General features: G+C 42.6%; 1 protein-coding gene across 3 annotated transcripts in view; it reads left to right on the top strand.

The window, feature by feature from the left end:
• Nucleotides 1-288: 288 nt before the first annotated feature.
• Nucleotides 289-22,530, top strand: part of LOC148307252 (succinyl-CoA:acetate/propanoyl-CoA:succinate CoA transferase) — a 42,658-nt gene continuing 20,416 nt past the window's right edge. For all 3 annotated transcript variants that reach the window (XR_015837889.1, XR_015837888.1, XM_088263825.1), the window contains exons 1-3: nt 289-636; nt 18,661-18,823; nt 21,117-21,255. Coding sequence is in view for 1 of the 3 variants with exons in the window: in XM_088263825.1 (XP_088119951.1) it covers nt 453-636; nt 18,661-18,823; nt 21,117-21,255 (486 nt within the window). In the remaining 2 variants the exon portion in view is untranslated. The remainder of the gene's footprint in view (nt 637-18,660; nt 18,824-21,116; nt 21,256-22,530) is intronic.

The following is a 22,530-nucleotide window of genomic DNA, read 5'->3' as shown; positions in this document are numbered from 1 at the left end:
TGTTACAATTACCAGTTTTATTTTTTATTCATTATTTTTAATGTATTTATGTTAATGTTCTGTTAAATTTCTAAATAAATAAAATATCGTTATCTCGGGTATAAATTTTTATGATTTTTATTTACGTATCTCAAAATACCTTACTTCAAAAAGAACGTGTGCGACAAGCATAAACGTGTGCAACATATTCGATTACCAACTTTTGCATGGCGTTATTTTTTACGTTGTCAGCACTGATGACATTGACAGCAGGCAATTATTTGGGTTTGGGTTTGAGGAGCTGCGGGCAGTTGTCAAAGAAATTTGCTACTGGTTGGGTGTGTGAGTCTCGTCCGTGAGTGTTGGTCCGTTAAAACAAGGCCGGTGCTTCGGGATTGAATTATTCAATAACTGGGAATCTTCAAAGAATTCACAGTGTTTTATTTTGCTCAATAATCCGTGCAAATACTGCAATGGCCGCTGTCGTGAAACGGTTGCCTCGGCTGTCCAATGTTATTTTCAACCAATTTGGCGGTGTAGCGTCAAATAAATCAAATAGGAATTACTACACGTACACCAATGAACCCTCCCAGCCGCTGCAGAGAGAGCCAGAATGGGTGACAGCGGAGGAAGCGTTCAAGAAATGTCTCCAATCAGGTACAATATCATAAAATTGTTGATAAATAATTCATTTGATCTACTTCACTTGAATTTGTGTGGTTATGAGTGAACTTTGTACCCATATTGTATATTTAGCTGGAAATTGATATTGTTTATCGTATCCGCTCGTTATTTCTGACAGCTAAACGCTTTTCAGTTCTATCATTTGCATTTTAATTTTTATATATTTTTTGTAAAACTGATCGCTGACACCAGTAAATTCAACAACCTATTGACATTTATTAGTAAAATACTTTATATTATACGAATAATGAGATTGATGTGTTGGTATTTAGAGTATGTATATGTAATATGACAGAGAATATCAATCTTTTACGCACTTGTACCTTGCGAAATATAAAACGCCACTCCTATATATTTAAAAAAAAATATTCAACTACATTTTCACCAATAATTAATTTACAATACATATCCTCATTTGATTGGAGAAGTGCTAAATATCTTGCCATATATCTTGTAGATATTTCGCCAAATGATTATTTATAGCAATAAAATAAACGAGTGTCCCGATAAACTCGTAACTAATAAATTGATATAATAAATCGCTTTAGAATTATCGTTATTTCGGTTAAGAAACAAGGGTAATAAAGGATTTTTTTCTTCCGACCTTTATTCGCACTCGATGGTGCAAAGGGTACCACATCGTATCGACGCACAGTTATCTTGTTCAATCAATTTATCATTTCACAATTTTTGTCAATTTGTTAGGGGATCGTACGAATTTTGATTTTTTACAGGTTTTTCCAGATTGACAGAAAAATATGACATGTTTGTTATGGGTGAATTGTATGAATTTGATTTCAATTGCGACATATTATGTTATTTGACCATTCCAGATAACATACTTCATGTGATAGGTATGTTTATAAAAAAATACCTATTCTCGGATATAACGAGTAACAGTTATAACGAGCAAATTCAGTCGGCCTTTTCATCCTCATTATAACAGAGTTCGACTGTAGTAGAATATTTAAATGTTTTTCTTTACTTTTCCGTTACTCTTTTACTACCAAAATCCGATATGATATATATCGGATTATAATATCGGCTTTCGGTACTCCAGCGAGAAATACCGATCTGATGTCATGATGTCTGAAATTTTCAGATACAGGTTGGTCAGTATGTAAGCCCGTTTTTTTAAACCTTTTTGAAGTCAGGGAGCACTTTTGATCACAAGGAAAATTCGCGGTACACCAAAACTAAAGATCCAAAAAACATACAAAGATAACTTTTATTAAAAATAAATTAATAAAATTTATTTTATTACTGACAAGTTATAAATTAGGCGAGGCGGTATAGGTGCGCATATTCAAATCCATCAAACAGAACACATTGTTATAAAATTTGTATTTGGAACAAAAACCTGACAAATAAACCAAGTGAGATTCTTCTGTGTTTCCTAATGGCAAAATGGTGTAAGAAAACCGTCATAATGCGAAAATAGTTTTTATGCATATTTTTGTTCCCGTTTTATTTTTACAGAAACCACCGCGGACATGCACACAACAACTCTTGTATGTTTCATAGTAATAGGTCGAATAGTGTAAGAGTCTATAAAAGATAAACATAAATGCATTAATTTACATACACCATATAACTAACTAATTAACTAATCATCGTGCTGCTTCCCCGCAGGAGTAGGCAGAGAGAATAGAACGCCACATCACTCTGCATTTGCAAACATTTCCTTATACATCTTCTTCTTCTTCTAACCCTTACCCGCACCCCAATGGTGCATAGGGCACTGCATCGTATAGAAGCAGTGTTATCTTGATCGATAAATACACGAAGGAAAGGTGATCAGCCTTCCGCTTCAGGTACCAGTCCTGGGTCTTATTAAATAAATATTAGACTGAAAAATCACTCATATTTATTTTGACCCTCTTGGGAATCGAACCCGGGACCTCCAGCATGGTAGCCTAGCGCGCTAACCAGTACACTATGGAGGCGGACATGGAATTTCCTTATACACACCCGCCGATTATTTCGACTCAACCTGACCGGTTTCAAGTATTTGACATACCTGATCGTGCCAAGTATTTCTCGGTCTTCCTCTGCTCTACAACTACATTCGCCTCATAAATTTGTTTTACCTTTTTTTCCTCACTCATCGCTCCAAATTTCAACATGGCCGCTTGCAACGCTGCAGCGCATTGGAATATCACAACAAAATCTTATCGTCTCCGGTCGATAGTGATGCAGAACCCGAAAGCGAGTGCAATGAAGGTGATGACGTCACACGCGACGTCACTTTGCAAAGTTTCGTTCGGCGGGTCCAATAGCCGAAATGAAATTGGCGCGGCACCTATTTTTAACAACCATCGCAAGATTGGTCGCGGTGGATTATTTTTGATAAGATAAAACCGACTCGTGAGTCGGATTAAACTCAAATTATGTAATTTCGTACGGACACGGATTCCCCGATTGTATATTGAGTGACAGCGGATTTTTCTCATGATGTTGGTTTATTGGCTAACAAATTAATATGAAAAAATCACAAGACTTTCGGTAACATTCTTATTGAAATCTGCAGAGAACTAAGGGATATCGCTCACTCCTTTCAATAACGTCATAAATCAAAGTTCGTCAATTTTTAGTTCTGCATGTTTTCGGAATGCCCAGAAAATGTACAGCAAAAGGGGCATATTTTAAACTTACTATTTACCCGCTACAGGGCAGAAAGTGTTGTTTTTTTAATTTTGAAGAAAAGGTATTGTTTAATTATTTTTTAAAATATACTTAATATTTTTGAAATGGAGAAAAAACCTTCAGGTTTTACCTAAAAAGATCTGATGCACAGTAAAAAGTTCAATAAGTGGCTTGATATTCATTTTTAATACATTGTATTTGTACGCGACGCGGCGACTAGGCAATCGCGCCGCAGCACAAAGTACTGTAGATGCCGCAGGTGCTGGCGTCAGCGCAGAGCGGCCGGGCAAGTCTCAGTCCGCGGCCGCGCTCGACGGTGAATCTACCCGCGTAGAGATCCACCGAAAGCCCAGAGATCCCTTGCGATCGCCGGCGAAGGCGGTACGTAGCACCGGCAGTCGCAACCTGCACGCAGCAGGCAACCGGGTCGTAAGTCCGGTATCGCTCCGTCGGGTCGTCGCGGCGGCTCCGTCGTCGTCCAGTCCGGGTGCAGTCAGCTCCAAAGTAAATCCGAGTCCAAGTCCAGGGGGTAGCGGCGGTCGAATGTTCCTGAGGGGCGATGAGTCCGGGCGGGCAGCGAAGTCGGGAAGAAGCGGGGCGGAGAGAAGAAAACGCAGCGGTAGTCGGTCGAAATCTGATTTATTATGACGAATATTCCCCTATATATACCCGCTCTGGGTGCCTCGCCGTAGCGCCGCCCGGCCGTGCCTGACCAATCGCGGAGGGGGGTATGTCCGCCAATCACGGCGTAGAGGGAGCGAGGGCATTCGCGTACCGTCTCCCTCTAGCACGTATAAGGACATCCCCACTCCGCTACTTCGGCGCAGTCGAGCGCGCACCACAGAGCGGTATACACTTTACAATTTATTCAGTCTATAATAATGTCTTAAAAATAGCTTAATCTAGCCTAGAGCTAATTTCTCCTCGGTATGGGCAAAGACCACCCCCGAAAGCGACACATTTCAGTCTTTATTGAGGGGGCAGTACATTGCTAACACATACCGAGGTCCCTAAGCTAATTAATTCTATTTCTAATCTAGTGTCTTCTTTACGTCGGCTACACTCCCCCCTGCCGAGGAGGCATCCTTGCGCCGACGTCGTCTCCCAGCAGCAATACGGCGAGCTTGATGGCGGGTCTCGTGTATGTTCCGGCGGCTGTCTGGACCCTGGCGCTCCTCACTTGTCCGTCCTTCCCCGGGGTGACTGCTATGACGCGCCCCCGCGGCCATTCGTTCCGCGGCAGGGCTGCGTCCGTGATCACCACGATGTCGCCGACCCTAATAGGTGCGGCAGCCTGTTGCCACTTTCGCCTCTGTTGTAGCGTCGGAAGATACTCCCGCATCCATCTCTTCCAGAAAGCATCCGCTAGCTTCTGTGCCACGCGCCATTGCTTCTTCAGGCATATCCCCGGCGGTACGCCTCTGTAGTCCGCCAAATGCGGTTGGGCCCCGCTCGACCCGATGAGGAAGTGCATCGGTGTCAGAGGGGCGGCGTCTCGGCTATCCAGCGAAACATGTGTCAGGGGGCGAGTATTAACTGTATACTCGGCCTCCGCTATCGCCGTCATTAGCGTCTCCTCCCGAGGGTACTGTTCTTTAAGTATTGCCATCAGCGCCCTTTTTACTGACCGGACGAGCCGTTCCCAGGCTCCCCCCATATGAGGTGCCGATGGCGGATTGAACACCCACTCGATTCCCCTCTTCGTGGCCTCGTTTTGGAGCTCGGGATCATCAGCCAGTCCTCTCATGGCGTCCGCGAGCTCCTTGTCAGCTCCCCTGAAGTTAGTGCCGTTGTCCGAGTATATGGTACTAGGGTGCCCCCTGCGAGCGGCCATCCTTCTCAGCGCCTGTATCGTCGAGTCGGTGCTCAGTGACGGTGTGACTTCTATGTGCACCGCCCGCGTCACCATACACGTAAACAGGGCCCCGTACCGTTTCTCACGTCGCCTTCCGATCGTGACGTGTACGGGCCCGAACATGTCCACCCCGCAATGGGTGAACGGCCTGACGTGATGATCCAGGCGGCCGACTGGCAATTGTCCCATGAGCGGCGGCTGCGGTCGCGCTTTCTGCATCCTACAGAAGCGACACTCGTAGATTACTTTCCTCACATTGGTCCGCAGTCGGGTGATGAAAAACTGTTGTCTAATCTCGCCGAGTGTTCGCTCCGTGCTTGCGTGCAGTCGCGACTCATGGTAGTGCCGGATCATCAATCGGGTGTATGCGTGTGCGCCGTCTAATATTACTGGCGCCTTCATGGGCTCGCTCACAGCGGGCGCTTTGGTTATGCGCGTCCCCATTCGCAGGACGCTTTCGTTATCTAGGAACGGGGTCAGCCCTATCAAGCGGCTCCCCCGCGGGAGGCACTCCCCCCGTCTGATTGCAGCTATCTCGGCTTGGTAGCTGTCTTCTTGGCATATCCTTATCCATGCCCTTTCTGATTCCTCGAGCTCCTGGACCGTGAGCGTAGCGCTCCCCGGACTCCCTTTTCGGCACCGATTTACAAACCGCAGTACCCACGCCGTAGTCCGGATTAGACGTCTCCACGACGAAAACCGTAATTCGTCGGGGAGCATTGTCATAACGATAGCGCTGTCCGCGCACTTAAGCTCCACTTCTGATTGAGATGCTGCCGTCGTCACCTTGAGCGGCGGCCATTCATCCCTTCCTCTTCTAATAAATTCTGGCCCGCTGAACCATACACCGGTCGGCGATATGTCCGGTATCTCGCCGTCTCGTGTCCCGAGATCAGCCGGGTTCTGTTTCCCTGGAACCCACCGCCACTCACGAGCCTTCGTGAGCTCATCTATCTCCCCCAGGCGGTGGGCCACAAACGGCGTGTAGATGCGGGAATCGCTCCGGACCCAGCACAGCACCGTCATGGAGTCCGTCCAATAGAATGTTTCCCGCAGTTGTACGCCGCATTCCTTCTTGATGGTTGCTGCTAGCCGCGCAGCTATAAGCGCGGCCTGCAATTCCAGGCGTGGAATTGACAGCGCCCGTAACGGGCTCACCCGACACTTGCTGGCCACAAATGTCGCCCTTTTCCCGGCGGCGGTGTCCTCTACGATATACGCAACGGCGCAGCTAGCTTGTTCCGATGCGTCGGAAAACACGTGCAGCTCTACCTGCTGGCCCTTGCTCGCCACGCGCCGCGGGATGGCGCACTCGGTCTCGCGCAGTATGTTTATCCAAGTGCGCCACTTATCTGCCTGTTCTATGCTTATCTCCTCGTCCCACCCTATGTGGGATCGCCAGATATCTTGCAGTAGAATCCGTGGGCGTATCGTCAAACACCCGACGAACCCGAGCGGGTCGAATATGCTCATGACCTCGCTCAGGATTTTCCTTTTCGTTGGCCTCCCGGCCGGGACCTCCCGTGACGCCGCAAACTTGAAGCGGAACTCGTCAGTCACCGGGTCCCATTTTATCCCCAGAACTCTCTCAGTCGTCGAGGTTCCGCTGATAATGTCTCGCGCGCACTTGCCCCTCAATTCCTCGGGGATTGTTTCTAGGACTGCGGGATCGTTACTCGCCCAGTTCGCGAGGGTAAACCCGCCCCGCTGTAGAAGTTCGCAGACCTCTCTGCGCAATCGAATCGCATCTGTCGTGCGATCCACAGCATCCATGTAGTCGTCCATGTAGAACTTTCGAAGCACGGCATCTCTGGCGGCGGGCATGTCCTGCCCGTGGTCTTCCGCGACCCGGTTCCGCACATATTGGGCGCTGCTCGGGGAACATGCAGCGCCAAACGTCATAGACGTCATAACCATCTCCCGAATTTCCTCGTCGGGATTATTTCGCCAGAGGAACAGCTGCGCCCGCTGGTCCTCCTTCCTTATCTTTATTTGGAGAAACATCTCCCTTATGTCCGCCGCCAGCGCGACCTTCCCCTCGCGAAATCGCATGATATTCCCCACAAGCGATGAGAGGAGATCCGGTCCATTGGCCAACATGCCGTTCAATGAGGCCCCGTTACAAAAGCTGGCGGCGTCGAACACAATACGTAATTTGTCGGGCTTGTTTACGTTTGTTACTGCGAAGTGGGGGAGGTACCATCGCCCACTCGAAGTGTCCTCTATTTCGGCCGTTGCCAATTCCCGCGCGTACCCCTTGGCGAGATATTCTTCAATCTTCCTTCGGTAGGCCCCGGCGAATTGACTATCCTTTCTGAACTTTTTCTCCAAGCTTGAGAAGCGGTTCAGCGCGATACGGCGATTGTTTTCCAAACAAAGCCCGCCTTCCTTCCATAGAAGCCCCGTTTCGTACCGCCCTTCAGGTAGGAAACGGGTCGTAGCCTTCATGACCTCTATGGCTTGCGCCTCCTGGCGCGATATTTTCGCTGCAGCGCATATTCCCAGCGCATCCACAGCATAGTTCCGCTGGACTAGCTCTTCCAGCCTCTGGTCCGCACTTAACGCCATCAGTGTATTGACGCAAGTCTGGCGGAATCGCCCCCCATGAACGACCGTTCCCAGGGCCGTCTCGGAGGCGATGTAGTTCCCGCAATTACGCGCCTCTCTTGACACAATAAGTGAGGCGTTGTCCTGGCCGATCAGTAATTGCGGGCGCACATGCTGCACCCTACCATCTATACTAGCCACCGGTTGTGGCGGTAGATGCAGCTTCCGAATCGTGTTTGCACGGAGCGAGAATTGTCCCTTCGCAGTCCCGCGCACCTCCAGTGTCACCTTCCTCGAAGTTGCATCGGTAACGCACATCCCGCCAGCACCGTGAATCCTCAATCCTCGGGCACCCCCTGGTTCCGCAATGTCGTTGGCAATCTTCGAGTCCAGCAGTGTTATGGTTGATCCCTCGTCGAGCAATGCATAGACGTCCGCTTCTCCGCGCGGACCGCTTAGGGTGACGGGGATCACCTTCAGGAGCACTGGCTCCTCGCGAGCGTGCGTGCTCGTAACCAAGTTGTAGACTCGGGAACTGTGTCCGGAGTCGATGTTCCTTTCGCTCGTACTCGCGGCTTGTCTCTCGTCCGCGAGTGGTCTAGCGCCCCCGGTGCCGGCAGCAGCGGGCGAATCCCGGCGGGCGCTGCTATCTGGCGCTCTTATGTCTGAGTCGGATCGAGCTTCGCGCACTTCGGCTCGATCCCTCGTATGAAGTGTTTTGTGGTGCGTTCGGCGGCACCCATCGACGCCGCACTTCCTCGTATTTTTGCAACTCACATACCGGTGAGTATTCGCTAGACACGCGTAGCACAGATTTTTCCGTCGCACTATGTTCCATCTCTCTGTGACACTACACTCTAGATACTCCTGGCAAGATTGCAACCAGTGGCTCTGTCCGCACAAAACACATGACACGACACTATTCACATTTTTCTCCACAGAAATCACTGTATGCACCTGCTCCCGCTTGTGAGGCCTCTCGCGCTGTCTGTCTTTTCCGCTATATACGTGCGGCTCTATACCGCCGCCTATCATTGCCGATTCCGTCATGTCTTCCAAAAACAGCGCGAAATCCTTCGCGGTGGGCCTTGTGGGGTCTCCCCTTCTGCTATACCACCATAGAAACTTCATACACAGCGGCAACTTGCTCACTAGCTCGCTTAGCAGCTGAGGCGTCGACATGTAGTCCCCGCCGAAGCTTTCCAAGGTCGCTATCGCGTTCCGAACTGCACTCGATAGGTCCACTAATGCCTGCGTCGATCCGTCGTTCTGTATGCAGCGGAGTCTTCTCACCTTTTCCAGTAGAGATGACACAACGATGTCCGGCTGACCGTAGTGAAGTTCTAACGTCTTCATTATGACGCCTACTTGGCTCGGGTCCACGAGTAATGATGATACCGATTCTCTAGCTCGTCCCTTCAATGCGCGTTGTAGACGCAGGAGGTTCTCCGGATCCGAAAGGCAGCACATCTCCGTCGACTGAGTGTACTGCGATTTGAACGTGGCCCATTCCTGCGGCTCTCCGGCGAAGACGGGTAAATCCTTGGCAGTGGACTGGCGCGCGATCAAAGCGCCGACCCTGCTGACGTCTTCTGGGACTGAAGCCGGGCTCCTTCCTTGCGAAGCCTCTAATAGTACCGCCATCCTCGATAATACTGTCATGATGTTGTCCATGTCTGTTGTACGCGCCGCGGGCTCGGGATTCGCGTCCGCGCGTCCGCGGCTGCTCTCGACGTCTCGTAGTGTAGCGCGGAGATTTCGAACTTGCGTTCTTAGCCTTTGGACGGTGTCCTCTGACGAATCCGATTCGACAGAGTCTCCTTCCATTGGCGGTTCTTCTCTGGGTGGTGTGCCTCCTCTCCCTGAGCGAAGCGATGGGGTTCTCGAAGTCATCTCTAGGCGCTCTGCGGTGAAGATCCGGCTCGAAGGACCAACTTGTACGCGACGCGGCGACTAGGCAATCGCGCCGCAGCACAAAGTACTGTAGATGCCGCAGGTGCTGGCGTCAGCGCAGAGCGGCCGGGCAAGTCTCAGTCCGCGGCCGCGCTCGACGGTGAATCTACCCGCGTAGAGATCCACCGAAAGCCCAGAGATCCCTTGCGATCGCCGGCGAAGGCGGTACGTAGCACCGGCAGTCGCAACCTGCACGCAGCAGGCAACCGGGTCGTAAGTCCGGTATCGCTCCGTCGGGTCGTCGCGGCGGCTCCGTCGTCGTCCAGTCCGGGTGCAGTCAGCTCCAAAGTAAATCCGAGTCCAAGTCCAGGGGGTAGCGGCGGTCGAATGTTCCTGAGGGGCGATGAGTCCGGGCGGGCAGCGAAGTCGGGAAGAAGCGGGGCGGAGAGAAGAAAACGCAGCGGTAGTCGGTCGAAATCTGATTTATTATGACGAATATTCCCCTATATATACCCGCTCTGGGTGCCTCGCCGTAGCGCCGCCCGGCCGTGCCTGACCAATCGCGGAGGGGGGTATGTCCGCCAATCACGGCGTAGAGGGAGCGAGGGCATTCGCGTACCGTCTCCCTCTAGCACGTATAAGGACATCCCCACTCCGCTACTTCGGCGCAGTCGAGCGCGCACCACAGAGCGGTATACACTTTACAATTTATTCAGTCTATAATAATGTCTTAAAAATAGCTTAATCTAGCCTAGAGCTAATTTCTCCTCGGTATGGGCAAAGACCACCCCCGAAAGCGACACATTTCAGTCTTTATTGAGGGGGCAGTACATTGCTAACACATACCGAGGTCCCTAAGCTAATTAATTCTATTTCTAATCTAGTGTCTTCTTTACGTCGGCTACAGTATTACATTTTTAAACATTAAAAACGTTCTCCTGAAAATTCAAGTTTTTTGATTTATGACGTTCTTGAAAGGAGTGAGCGATCGATATATCGTTGTCATACAGGAGAAAGTGACCAAGTGCATTTTTTTTACAAAAACGTGGTCATTGACTGTTTGATATCGTACTAGCTTAATATCGCTCTGAAAAAATCCCAAAGGATTTTAAACTTGAAACTATAATGAATTGACTTGTTAAAAATGACTAACTGCATTGATGTTTATTTTCTTGCCAAGCAAAAGTGACTTAAATGTCCCTCCTGAAAAATTTTCGTTTTGGTAGTTGGTCACTTTCTCCTGTACGACTACGATATGAAGGTTTAAACTTTAGATATTTGAATAAAAGGAAACACGTGCGTTCCCATACGTCATCAAATTTCTGTCATCGAACGTTTTATGACGTTATATGGTTTATAGAGCTGTAATAGTAGTAGTGTGGATTGTTTGTTTAGCACTACACTACCATTTGTGTTATACAAATATGAGCGTAGGGGGGAGGGTGGACCATACACAATAACAAATAGACCCGCCAATAATTTAGCAATGACACCAACATTAAAATAACTCCATCGTTTCTGTGACGTCATTCATTGCCAACTTACGAAAATAACGTTTTTTCGAAGGCGAATTTTCCAAAAGAAAATGATGAATGAAAATATTAATTATATCGACTGTTAAAAACACAAAACAAGTCTAATACAATCCTTTATAGGTTGAGTATGTTAAATTAGATATTCCTCCCGTCTGACAAAGATCCATTAAGAAAACAGGTCCACACAGTCAGGGCGCTTGTCCACTACCCGGAATTCCGTGTAATTTTATCGTCCGGCACGTCAGTTAGCGTTTTAAAACGACGATTGGCTTGGATTGGCTTGTGCTTTTGTCCATCTTTCTTCGGATCTGTGCTCTTGATCGGTGCGTGAACACGTTGCGCGTAAATTCGATCACTCTAAATTGTCATAGTCGCATTTATTTTTCAAAACCGGACTGCCGGACGGTAAAATTCCGTGTAGCGCACAAACGCCCTATGTTTGCAAATTAACCGCCATTTTACTCGCCAAACTTTCATGTCATTCTTAGTAAAAAAAAATTAGAGTATGATTTTTTTTTAATAACTCTGATCCACATTCACGCATCTCCTCATACACACCCGTTGATTATTCCGACTCCTGACCTGATCAGGAGCTGTCAAGATACACGTCTTCCGCTATTAGCAATCATCAGTGTCGAGTGTATTGCTGTTGCGTTCAGCAGATGGCGCTGCCATTGCGGTAAAATGTTTGTTTTAATAATAAAAATGATGTGAAAACGTGATACATATTTTAATAAAATATATATTATATTAATATCACTCTAAGATTAGTGTTGAGTGTATTGTTGTACGTTCAACGGATGGCGCTGTCATTGCGGTAAAAATAATTGTTTTAGTAGTAAAAGATTTTGTGAAAAAGGCGTACAAGTTTATAATAGGATATTTATATCACTCTACGGTACATTCATTAGTTTTTAAGTGTATTGCTGTTACGTTCAACAGATGGCGCTGTCATTGCGGTAAAAATGATTGTTTTAAAAATAAAATATGTTTTAAAAAAGTCATACATATTTTTTTTAAATCTATATTTATATCACTCTAAGATATAATCATTAGTGTTGAGTGTATTGCTGTTACGTTCAACGGATGGCGCTGCCATTGCGGTAAAAAATATTGTTTTAATAATAAAAGATGTTGTAAACAAGTCATACATGTTTTTTTTTTAAATGGATATTTATATCACTCTAAGATACAAATATTTATTTATAATTATGAATTTTTTGGTTGATGTTACCATTAGTTATAATTTCCTGGTGTTGCCTCGGTGCTCCCCACAGATAGTCGTAAATTTTACGAATGTCCCGTGATCTAGGGTCAAACTGACGCAGGATGAGATTTGAGTACAGGGTGTTTCGTTACTGGGTCAAAGTATGAACAGATTTTGTAAATTCTAGAAATAGATCGCTTCGAATGCCAATAGGCATGTCGTGTTGCAACGGCCATCAGATTGACTCTTATTAGAATTTTCTAAGCAATATTATTAATTCACTGAGCAATGCTCGGTTCACCTTGAAAAGGCCGCTTATCCACTATTGTGTAATCTATATCCACAGTCGTTAAGTTCATCTGACATGTGACTCGATACAAATTATGCATTTACCGGAGTGTGTCCAAATACTTGTTCACAAACTTGTATTATCTTATGGATCTTTGTCAGACGGGAGGAATATCTAATTTAACATACTCAACCTATAAAGGATTGTATTAGACTCGTATTGTGTTTATAACAGCCGATGTAATAATTATTTTCATTCATCATTTTCTTTTGGAAAATTCGCCTTTTTAAAAAACGTTATTTTCGTAAGTTGGTAATGAATGACGTCACAGAAACGATGGAGTTATTTTAATATTGGTAACATTGCTAAATTATTGGCGGCTCTATTTGTTGATTTCTGTGGTTCACCCCCCCTCCCCTCATATTTGTATAACACAAATGATAGTGTAGTTGTAAAAAAACAATCCACACTACAACTATTACATCTCTATAAACCTTAGACAGTAAAAAGTTATATAAAAATATCTAAAGTTTAAACCTTAATATCTCCCTTAGTTCTCTTCAGATTATATTTCAAAAAGAATGTTACCGGTAGTCTTGTGATTTTTCATATTAATTTATTACCCAATAATCACACGTCGTGATATTTATTCATTATAGGAGATATCTTTCATATTATTTGAAAATTTATATTATTTATTGATTCTGCATTAACTTTGTGGAATGACATGATTATTTTATAAAAATTAAACACTTGTATAATCCACTTAATCGAGTTTTATTTTTATTTACGACTAGTTTCGAAAACGACAATTCGCTCACTCCTTTCAAGAACGTCATAAATCAAAAATTGTCAATTTCCACTTGTGCATGTTTTCGGAATGCCTAGGAAATGTACTATATCCCAGCAAAAAAGGCATATTTTTGACTAAATATTTACTCGCTACAGGGCAGAAAGTGTTGTTTCTGCATTTTGAATAAAAGGTATTGTTTAATTATTTTTTTAAATAAACTAAATATTTTTCAAATGGAGAAAAAACCTTCAGGTTTTACCTAAAAAGATCTGTTGCACAGTAAAAAGTTCAATAATTGGCTTGATATTTATTTTTAATACTTAGCACTATATTTTTAAACATTAAAAACATTCTGCTGAAAAATCAAGTTTTTTTTTTATTTATGACGTTCTTGAAAGGAGTGAGCGAATTGTTTTCATCTTCTGGTACAAATTAAAAAACATCTAATTTAATTTGGTTTTTTAATTTGTACCAGAAGATGAAAACAATTGTCGTTTTCGAAACTAGTCGTAAATAAAAATAAAACTCGATTAAATAAATTATTCAATTGTTTAATTTTAATAAAATTTGAAAATGTCATATTTTTCATATTTTTGGTGAATGCTACACGTGTGTAAAGTGATCACTTAAACCAGCCTATGAAGGTCGTAAGCCCCGTAAATGCCCAGTCTTCCATATTCTTCTTCATCTATGTTCATCCAACATAGATGGCTGTTGTGAACTCATATGTACTGTGCCACGAGATTGATCAATATATATAGGAGTTCAAAAAAAAAATACAGTAGTGTGGTTGTCAATCATGGGTAGAATTGGTAAATGTTGTACATGTATGTGTAAAACAATCTTTTAACCAGCCTATGTCGGGTCGTAAGCCCTGTATACCTAGAATTCTATATTTCTCTTCATCTTTGTGGAGATGTCAAAAATGTAAAAAATAACTCCTAATTGGAGATAATCCAAATTTATGAACAAGTATTTGGACACACTCAAAATGTTATATATAGACGTATCGCATAGTTCAGTGTGTGCGTCACGCAATATACTTGTATCGAATTGAACAAGTACTTAATTAATTGAATGATTGTAATGTATGTATTTGGATCTATAATGGACTTGCTTGTGTTTGTGACCCATGGACTCTTTGTTGACCCATTTATTTATCTCTACGAAGCTGAATATTTTGTCTGAAATTAAAAATATCTTTTTCTTCAGCAATCAGTGTTAAACCCAGCAGTGAGACGGATTTTTGGAATTCCTAAATTCAGTCACATCACCCCACTACTTCACAAACTGCACTGGTTACGCTTTCCCAAAAGGGTTGAGTATAAGCTCTGTCTACTCATGTATAAATCAATACATAATATGGCTCCAGAGTGTCTAAAAGAGCTGTGTATTCCAGACCAATTGTTTGATAGATGTCTCACCCTTCTATCGGCTACAACTGCTATAGGCAAAGTGATCTTACCAGCTCGCAATCAGTGCACTAAACACAGCGGCCTGACCAGTTTTAAAGATTTAAAATACTTGCCAAGTCATGCCAAGTTTTCCTCGGTCTTCTTCTGCTCTCTTATACGGCTGTGAAACATGGCACCTTACAAGGGCCCAAAGCGGCCGTGTACTGAGCTTTGAGAATAGGTGTCTGCGAAGAATTTTAGGCGTGGGGTGGTTTGACTTTGTGAGGAATGAGGAGATACGGCGTAGGACGCAGCAAATCTTGGTCACAACTGTCGTCAAAAAAAGGCGATTCAGTTGGCTTGGCCATGTACTCCACATGCCACCCAAGAGCCACCATCAAGCTTGCCTCTTTTACAAGGCATCAGGTTCCCGACCACTGCTGACAATTCGTCGGCAGCTCTTGTCAGAACTTCGGGGCGCGGATCTGACTTGGTAGGATGCAAGGGAGCTGGCAGCCGACAGAAAAGCCTGGAGACAGTTTGTGGACTCCATACGCTCCACCTAGGGAGCGGATATGGTTTAATAATTCTCTGCTCCTTTTCCCAACTACATTCATTCGCCTCATAAATTTATTTCACCGTTCTTTCCGCGCTCAATCGTTCCACATGCCCAAACCATCTCAGAAATATGATAAGTATGAAATTTTAGAATTTCACACATCGCTCACTCCTTTCAACAATGTCATATATCAAAAATCATAAATTTTCAGTTGTGCATGTTTTCGGAATGCCCAGAAAATGTACTATATCCCAGCAAAAAAGTTATATTTTTAACTTAATATTTACTCGCTACAGGGCAGAAAGTGTTGTTTTTGCATTTTGAAGAAAAGGTATTGTTTAATTATTTTATTAAATATTTTCCAAATGGAGAAAAAACATTCAGGTTTTACCTAAAAAGATCTGTTACACAGTAAAAACTTCAATAAGTGGCTTGATATTAATTTTTAATACATTTTTAAACTTTAAAAACGATCTCCTGAAAAATCCAGTTTTTTTGAAATATGAAATGGTTGAAAGGAGTGAGCGACATGTCACTAGGACTTGGCTTGCATTCCTGTTTGCTAGTGAGTTATTTAATCTTATGTTTGAAGATATGCATGGATTAATGATTTATTGTTGAAAAAGCGCACTCTGTGATAAGCCGTCAATAAAGTAACATATGGAGGGCATACTGCCAATTAACTTAATGATGTATTAAGTCATATAAACATGTTATGCGATAATGAAATTTAAAGGAGATAAAATTTTATTCCGGGCGTTCTCACACCCTACTCTTTAATTTATTTACTTATACTACTACCATCACGCCGTTTCTCCGCAGGGGTAGGCAGAGAGGATGGAACACTCTTCTGTCCTGACATACACTCCTCACCTTCACATCCATACATCTAGTCATACATGCCCTCCGATTACGCAGACTTTTGACACCGCCAGATTTACTTATAAGATTTACTTATCATTAAAATTATCAGGTTTAATATTTTAATTGCCGTGAATGTATTTTTAAATAGATTTAAAATAATTGTCACATAGTATTTAAATCTATTCTTTTTTACTTTTTTACCAATGCCATTCTTCAGGTATATATATGTAATAAAATACCTAGGTACTATTTGTAAGTACTTAATAAAATACATTTTTTTAAGTACTTACAAATAGTACCTACATAAAACAGTTCTACCACCAGATGTCGCATGCGTCGCACAGAATAAAACAAAAGACATACGATAGAAAAAATATAATATTCTGAACTGTCAGAATCAGATAGATAGATAGAAAAAATATTATAAAGATAAATTAAGAATAAACTTTATTTATAAACTTTAATTACAAAGCAACACATTGTTTATTTTATTATTATACACCCACTTTGCATATTATTTTCACCCAATTTACAAAGAAAAATATTACCACATTATAAAACGACAATTTTGTTAGTTGGAAATGGATTATGAAACATTAAAAGACGTATTAAAACAATTACTACAATATGTTCGGAGTGATAGAGAGAAAAATTAGAAGATGATCAAAGAAAACGATTAGAAGATGATCAAAGAAGACATGGAAATCTAAGAACTAGTGATAAAATTAAAGATAAAATTCCATGTAAGATTTGTGAAAATTTAAATAAGGGAACTCGATATCACCCTGAAGCAACGTGCTGGTTTAAAACAAAGGAGGATGATAAGATTAATAATAAAAATGAAGATTTACGAATTATACAGAAACAGTGCTTGAAAAATGAAAATATTTATTCAATATTACCCTGGGCCTGAAGGGCCCGTTTCCTTTATGTGTAAACGATCCAGATAACACTGCGTTCATATGATGCAGTGCCAGTTTAAAAACCAAACCTCTAAAAAAAGTCATCCGGTATATAACAATTTTATTTTGTTTACATATTATCTGTTATTAACTTGACCATAATATAATATTTTATTTAGAATACGTTGATCTATGGACATTGGTCACTTAATTATGTTTTCTGTTTACATATTTGATAATATCGGATACGTGATACTAATATTCAACACCGTATTGATACTTATGTTAAAAATAACCAGATAAAAGTTTAGAGGTGAATACTGAATATGTAATACTTTTTCTGAACTCTCATAATATGTAAACGCCATATAATTTTTTGACATCTTATCAAAGATGAAGAAGAATATGGAAGTCTGGGCATTTACGGGGCTGACGACCGTCATAGGCTGGTTTAAGTGATCACTTTACACACGTGTAACATTCACCAATTCTACCCATTATTGACAACCACACTACTCAAATTCTTGGAAGTTCTATATATATGAACTAATTTAGAAACCTTGTTCTTGAATCACTAGAACTTCACTAGAGACATCTATTGGTGAGATGTAAAGAAGCTTTTTACTAAGCAGAAACTCTTATATTAGTATGTGAGGTCCGAATCCTGGATTATAATCACACACATGAGAAACGCCAGAAAATACCATTTTCATTTTTATTATTAAGCTTATAATTTGACCAGATAATTTATTTACAACATTTTGAGTGTGTCCAAATACTTGTTCACAAAATCTAATCCAGATTTTGTGAACAAGTATTTGGACACACTCAAAATGTTGTAAGTAAATGTAAACGCCATTTTGACTAAGACTAATTACCGGATTTATCATTTTTAAGAGATGTTATTGTTGTGTAACAGAAATGTAATAATTTATTGAAAGGGAATATGAAAGTCTTAAATGAAAATGTTAAAAATGAAGAAATCGACAATGCAATCAAATTCCATGGGAACAATCGAGGGAACAAACGCCAGAGGTCGCCCACGTCGCTAATATCTTTGCGACTTATACGAGGACATGAGCTGTTCGATGTATGAGGAGCTGAAGAGGGTTTCGCATAATAGACTGGAATGGTGAAAGAGGTGCCAACTGTTGCTGCAGACCGATCCTTAGGATTGAGATACAGACGGCTCCACAAACTTCAAGTTAAGCTAAGACTATGATGTTCTCTACGTTGATCTAACCTTCACATCCTGTGATGGTTAGATCGACGCAGAGATCTAACCATCACATCCTGTGATGGTTAGATCAACGCACAGATCTAACCATCACATCCTGTGATGGTTAGATCAACGCAGAAGACATCATAATCTAAGCTTAACTTGAAGGTTGTTGAGGCTTCTGTGTACCGGCCAACGTTGGATCGGAATCGGATCTAGCTGACTAACTAAACTAACTTTTTATTCTTCTACCGGAGTCTAATGTTGTGTTGCAATGTAATGTTTGGGTCGCAGGTCAGACGGTGTTCGCCCAGGGTGCCGCCGCCACGCCGATCCACCTGCTGGAGGCCATGACGGCGCAGGGCAAGGCGGCCTCGCTCAAGGGCATCACCGTCTGCCACATGCACACCGAGGGCAAGGCCGTCTACACCGAGCCGGACTGCGAGGGCATCTTCAGGTACCTACGAAAATGTAATAAAAAACAAGTCAAGAAGCATGCTGTCCGCCAATGAGAAATGTTAAGGTGTGAAATGTTTAAGTGTTGCTGTTACAACAGATGGTATTGGTATTGGTTTACTAAAAATTTTGGCATCGGTTTACTAAAAATTTTGGCATCTTCAGGTACCTCCAACAATGCAATGAAAAACAAGTCAAAAAGCATGCCGTCCGCCATGAGAAATGTTTAGTGTGTTGCTGTTACAACAGATGGTACTGGCATTGGTTTACTAAAATTTTTGGCATCTTCAGGTACCTCCAACAATGCAATAAAAAACAAGTCAAGAATCACGCCGTCTTCCATGAGCAATGTTTAGTGTGTTGATGTTACAACAGATGGTTTTGGCGTTGGTTTACTCAAATTATTGGCATCTTCTACTACCTCCAACAATGCAATAAAAAACAAGTCAAGAAGCATGCTATCCGCCATGAGCAATGTTTAGGTGTTGCTGTTACAACAGATGGTACTGGCATTGGTTTACTAAAATTTTTGGCATCTTCTACTACCTCCAACAATGCGATAAAAAATAAGTCAAGAAGCACGCTGTCTGCCATGAGGAATGTTTAGTATTGAGTGTGTTGCTGTTACCTTCAACTGGCATCGGTGTATGGAAGCGAAACATGGAACTGGCAAAGGAAGGATGAAAGCAGAGTGAATCCATTTCAGCGTTCACTTTGTTCAATATGTTGAAAATCGTTATATCACAGAATTAAAAATGAATTTATTAGAAAGGAAATGTAAGGCTGAACTAGGGATAACTGAGAAGATTAAGAAAAGTTTATCGAGAGTATGATGACTGAGAAAGTATTAGGGGTACCGGAATGTTTTTTGCTTTTTTGTAATGTGTCCAGTACGACTCAGTTGAATCTTGTTCCTTGAGTCCTATTCATGTCTTTCGTGATTTACTTTCACACTGTTTGGAAAGATGATTTAGAAGGAATGTGTATTTGATAACGCATTTTTATCGATTGTTGATTGCTGAAATTATCCGGAACATTGGTCTGTATGTTCCCAATAGTTACCTAAGACAGCGTCGGCATAGATTGTTTCACATTCCTATACACAGGACCAACCTGCCTATGGTTATGCCTGTAGGAAGAGCTACCGCTATGTTGAACAATATCTCATTGGATATTGATCTGTCCCATGTGTCTGAAGGAGTTTCCGAAGCGGGATTCTTCCACACCTTTAGCAATAGTTCTTGCATATCTTAGATTTTTGTATGTATTTAATGTATACACTTTAATTTTTTTAGTTTGTAATGTATATGTTAATTGAAAATAAATAAATTGAAATAATAAATAAAAATGATAAACGTAATTGCTCAAATTTTTACCCTTGTTAGAAAAAAATTGCTGTTGTTGCTGCCCAAAACATTTGTGATGGTTGTGGACATAAAGTGAGTGTCCGCACTTGTCAGCAATGTTTTGAAAAATTCAAAGCGTGAAATTTGTGTCTGGAAAATGACTTGGCCTGGTAGACCCGTCAAGTTGGATGATGAAGTGAAGACATAAGAAATTGAGTCAAACCCAGAATTGATGATTAAAAAAATGTCTGTCGGACTCCAATGTCCCTGGTTAAGAGTACAAGAACACATGAAAGAAAATTGGTACTGTCTGGAGAGAAGGTTTATGGATACCACGCAACCTTACTGAAGAAAACAAAATGGTACGATTACAGCGCACAATTTTAAGGTTTCCGATGATCTTTTCCTCAAAGGAATTGTAACGAGAGATGAAAAATGGATCCAGTTCGATAACAAAAAACGCAAATAGCAATGGTTATCACCAAATAAAAAGGTCAAGCCAACTCCTAAGCAAAATTTGACCATACGAAAGGTATTTTTGTGTGTTTGGTGGGATTTCAAAGGAATAATTCACCACGAGTTATTGAGCCCATGGGAAACCGTTACTGCTGATGTGTATTGTGAGCGACTGAATCGCTTTAATCAAAACAAAACATAATCAGAAATCGTCCAGATATTATCGGCAATTAGAGGGTAACTGTCTCCGACATGACAACGCACGGCCGCATGCTGCTAGGAAGACAAGTAAAAAAATCCTAGCTCGGTTGGAAAGTTCTACCACATCCTCCCTACTTACCGGACATCCACCAACAGACCACCATTGGTTTCGATCACTGGAATTTTTCTGGACGAATATAATGGCCAGAGATATATACCATGTAAAATGAATTTAGAAGATGTTTCAGATGTATAGAAAATTCCTAAAGTTGAAATACGTGTCTCTTCCAGATCTCTGTCTATGTTTATGGGAGGGAACGTCCGGAAAGCTGTGGCCGACGGTCGCGGAGACTGCATCCCGATATTCCTGCAGGACATCCCTCAACTCTTCTACAGGAAGATCCTCCAGCCCGACATTGCTCTCATTCAGGTAATCTAAGACTCTTCTTCGTCTTCATCTTTCTACAGATCCTGGGGATCTGTTTGTGCCGCGAAGTCTGTCTTCTGCCATTCTGTTTACGTGATACGTGGAAGACTGTCTTCTGACATTCTCTTTATGTATCTAACATTTAATGCCCACTTTTTATAAATCACATCCAGGATTCGGAATTCAGCTTAATTAATAAAAATGAAAATGATATTATCTGGCATTTCTCATGTATGTGATTACAATCCAGGATTCGGACCTCACATACTAATATAAGAGTTTCTGCTCAATAAAAAGCTTCTTTTCATCTCACCATTAGATGTCTCTAGTGAAGTTCTAGTGATTCAAGAACAAGGTTTCAAAATTGGTTCATTTATATAGAACTTCCAAGAAGTTTGGTTGTCAGTAATGGGTAGAATTGGTGAATGTTACACGTGTGTAAAGTGATCACTTAAACCAGCCTATGACGGTCGTCAGCCCCGTAAATGCCTGACTTCCATATTCTTCTTCATCTTTGATGAGATGTCAAAAAATAATATGAAAAATAACTCCTATAATTGAAGATAATCCAGATTTGTGAACAAGTATTTGGACACACTCAAAATGTTGTATTAATTGTCAATTACTTTTTTGATTGATCTTCTCGCATTGATATGAGTAGGTGTGTGTAGTGTCCGTATTAGTAGTGTTACGGACAGATCGCACACCCCGTGCGGCGGCCCTGAAAAAGAATTCCAGGCGCCTGGCGGCGAGCGAAACGGTCGCCCGTCGGAATGCGGCCCGAAGAAGGGCCTCTATGGATTCTACCGATTTCTCATGTATTTACAGAATGTATTAGATATAAGAACGAATAAGACAATGTATTAAATGCGCCTAGATGTTAAGTAGGATAAATAGATTACTGATATAGATTACTGATAAAATAAACTTGTAAATTGTAATGTAATAACGAACTGTTGGAACGGCACCGGTACGGTATGAAAGTGTAGCCCGTCCGGTGCCCATTAGAGAGAGACAGAGATATGGCTGTCTCTCTCCCCCGGCCGCTGATTGGCTGTACTTTCCCACTGTCGGGCGGTACGCGATCACGGCCGGGTATATAGAGGGCGCATTTTTTGATAATAAACCAGTTCTGGTGTGACTGTTGAAACCTGTGTTTCATTTCTCCGCTCCCGCTCCTTGGACGACTCGCCGCGCCGCCAGCCTGGACCGCTTCGCCTCATTATACCGATTCACGGACCAGTTTCGGAAAGCCCTTATCAGGGCTATTGAGGTTGA

Source organism: Brachycentrus maculatus, unplaced genomic scaffold (assembly GCF_059751285.1).
Source record: "Brachycentrus maculatus isolate JH-2025_06_01 unplaced genomic scaffold, ASM5975128v1 h1tg000203l, whole genome shotgun sequence".
Taxonomy (NCBI): domain Eukaryota; kingdom Metazoa; phylum Arthropoda; class Insecta; order Trichoptera; family Brachycentridae; genus Brachycentrus; species Brachycentrus maculatus.
This window is presented reverse-complemented; position numbering and strand designations above follow the sequence as displayed.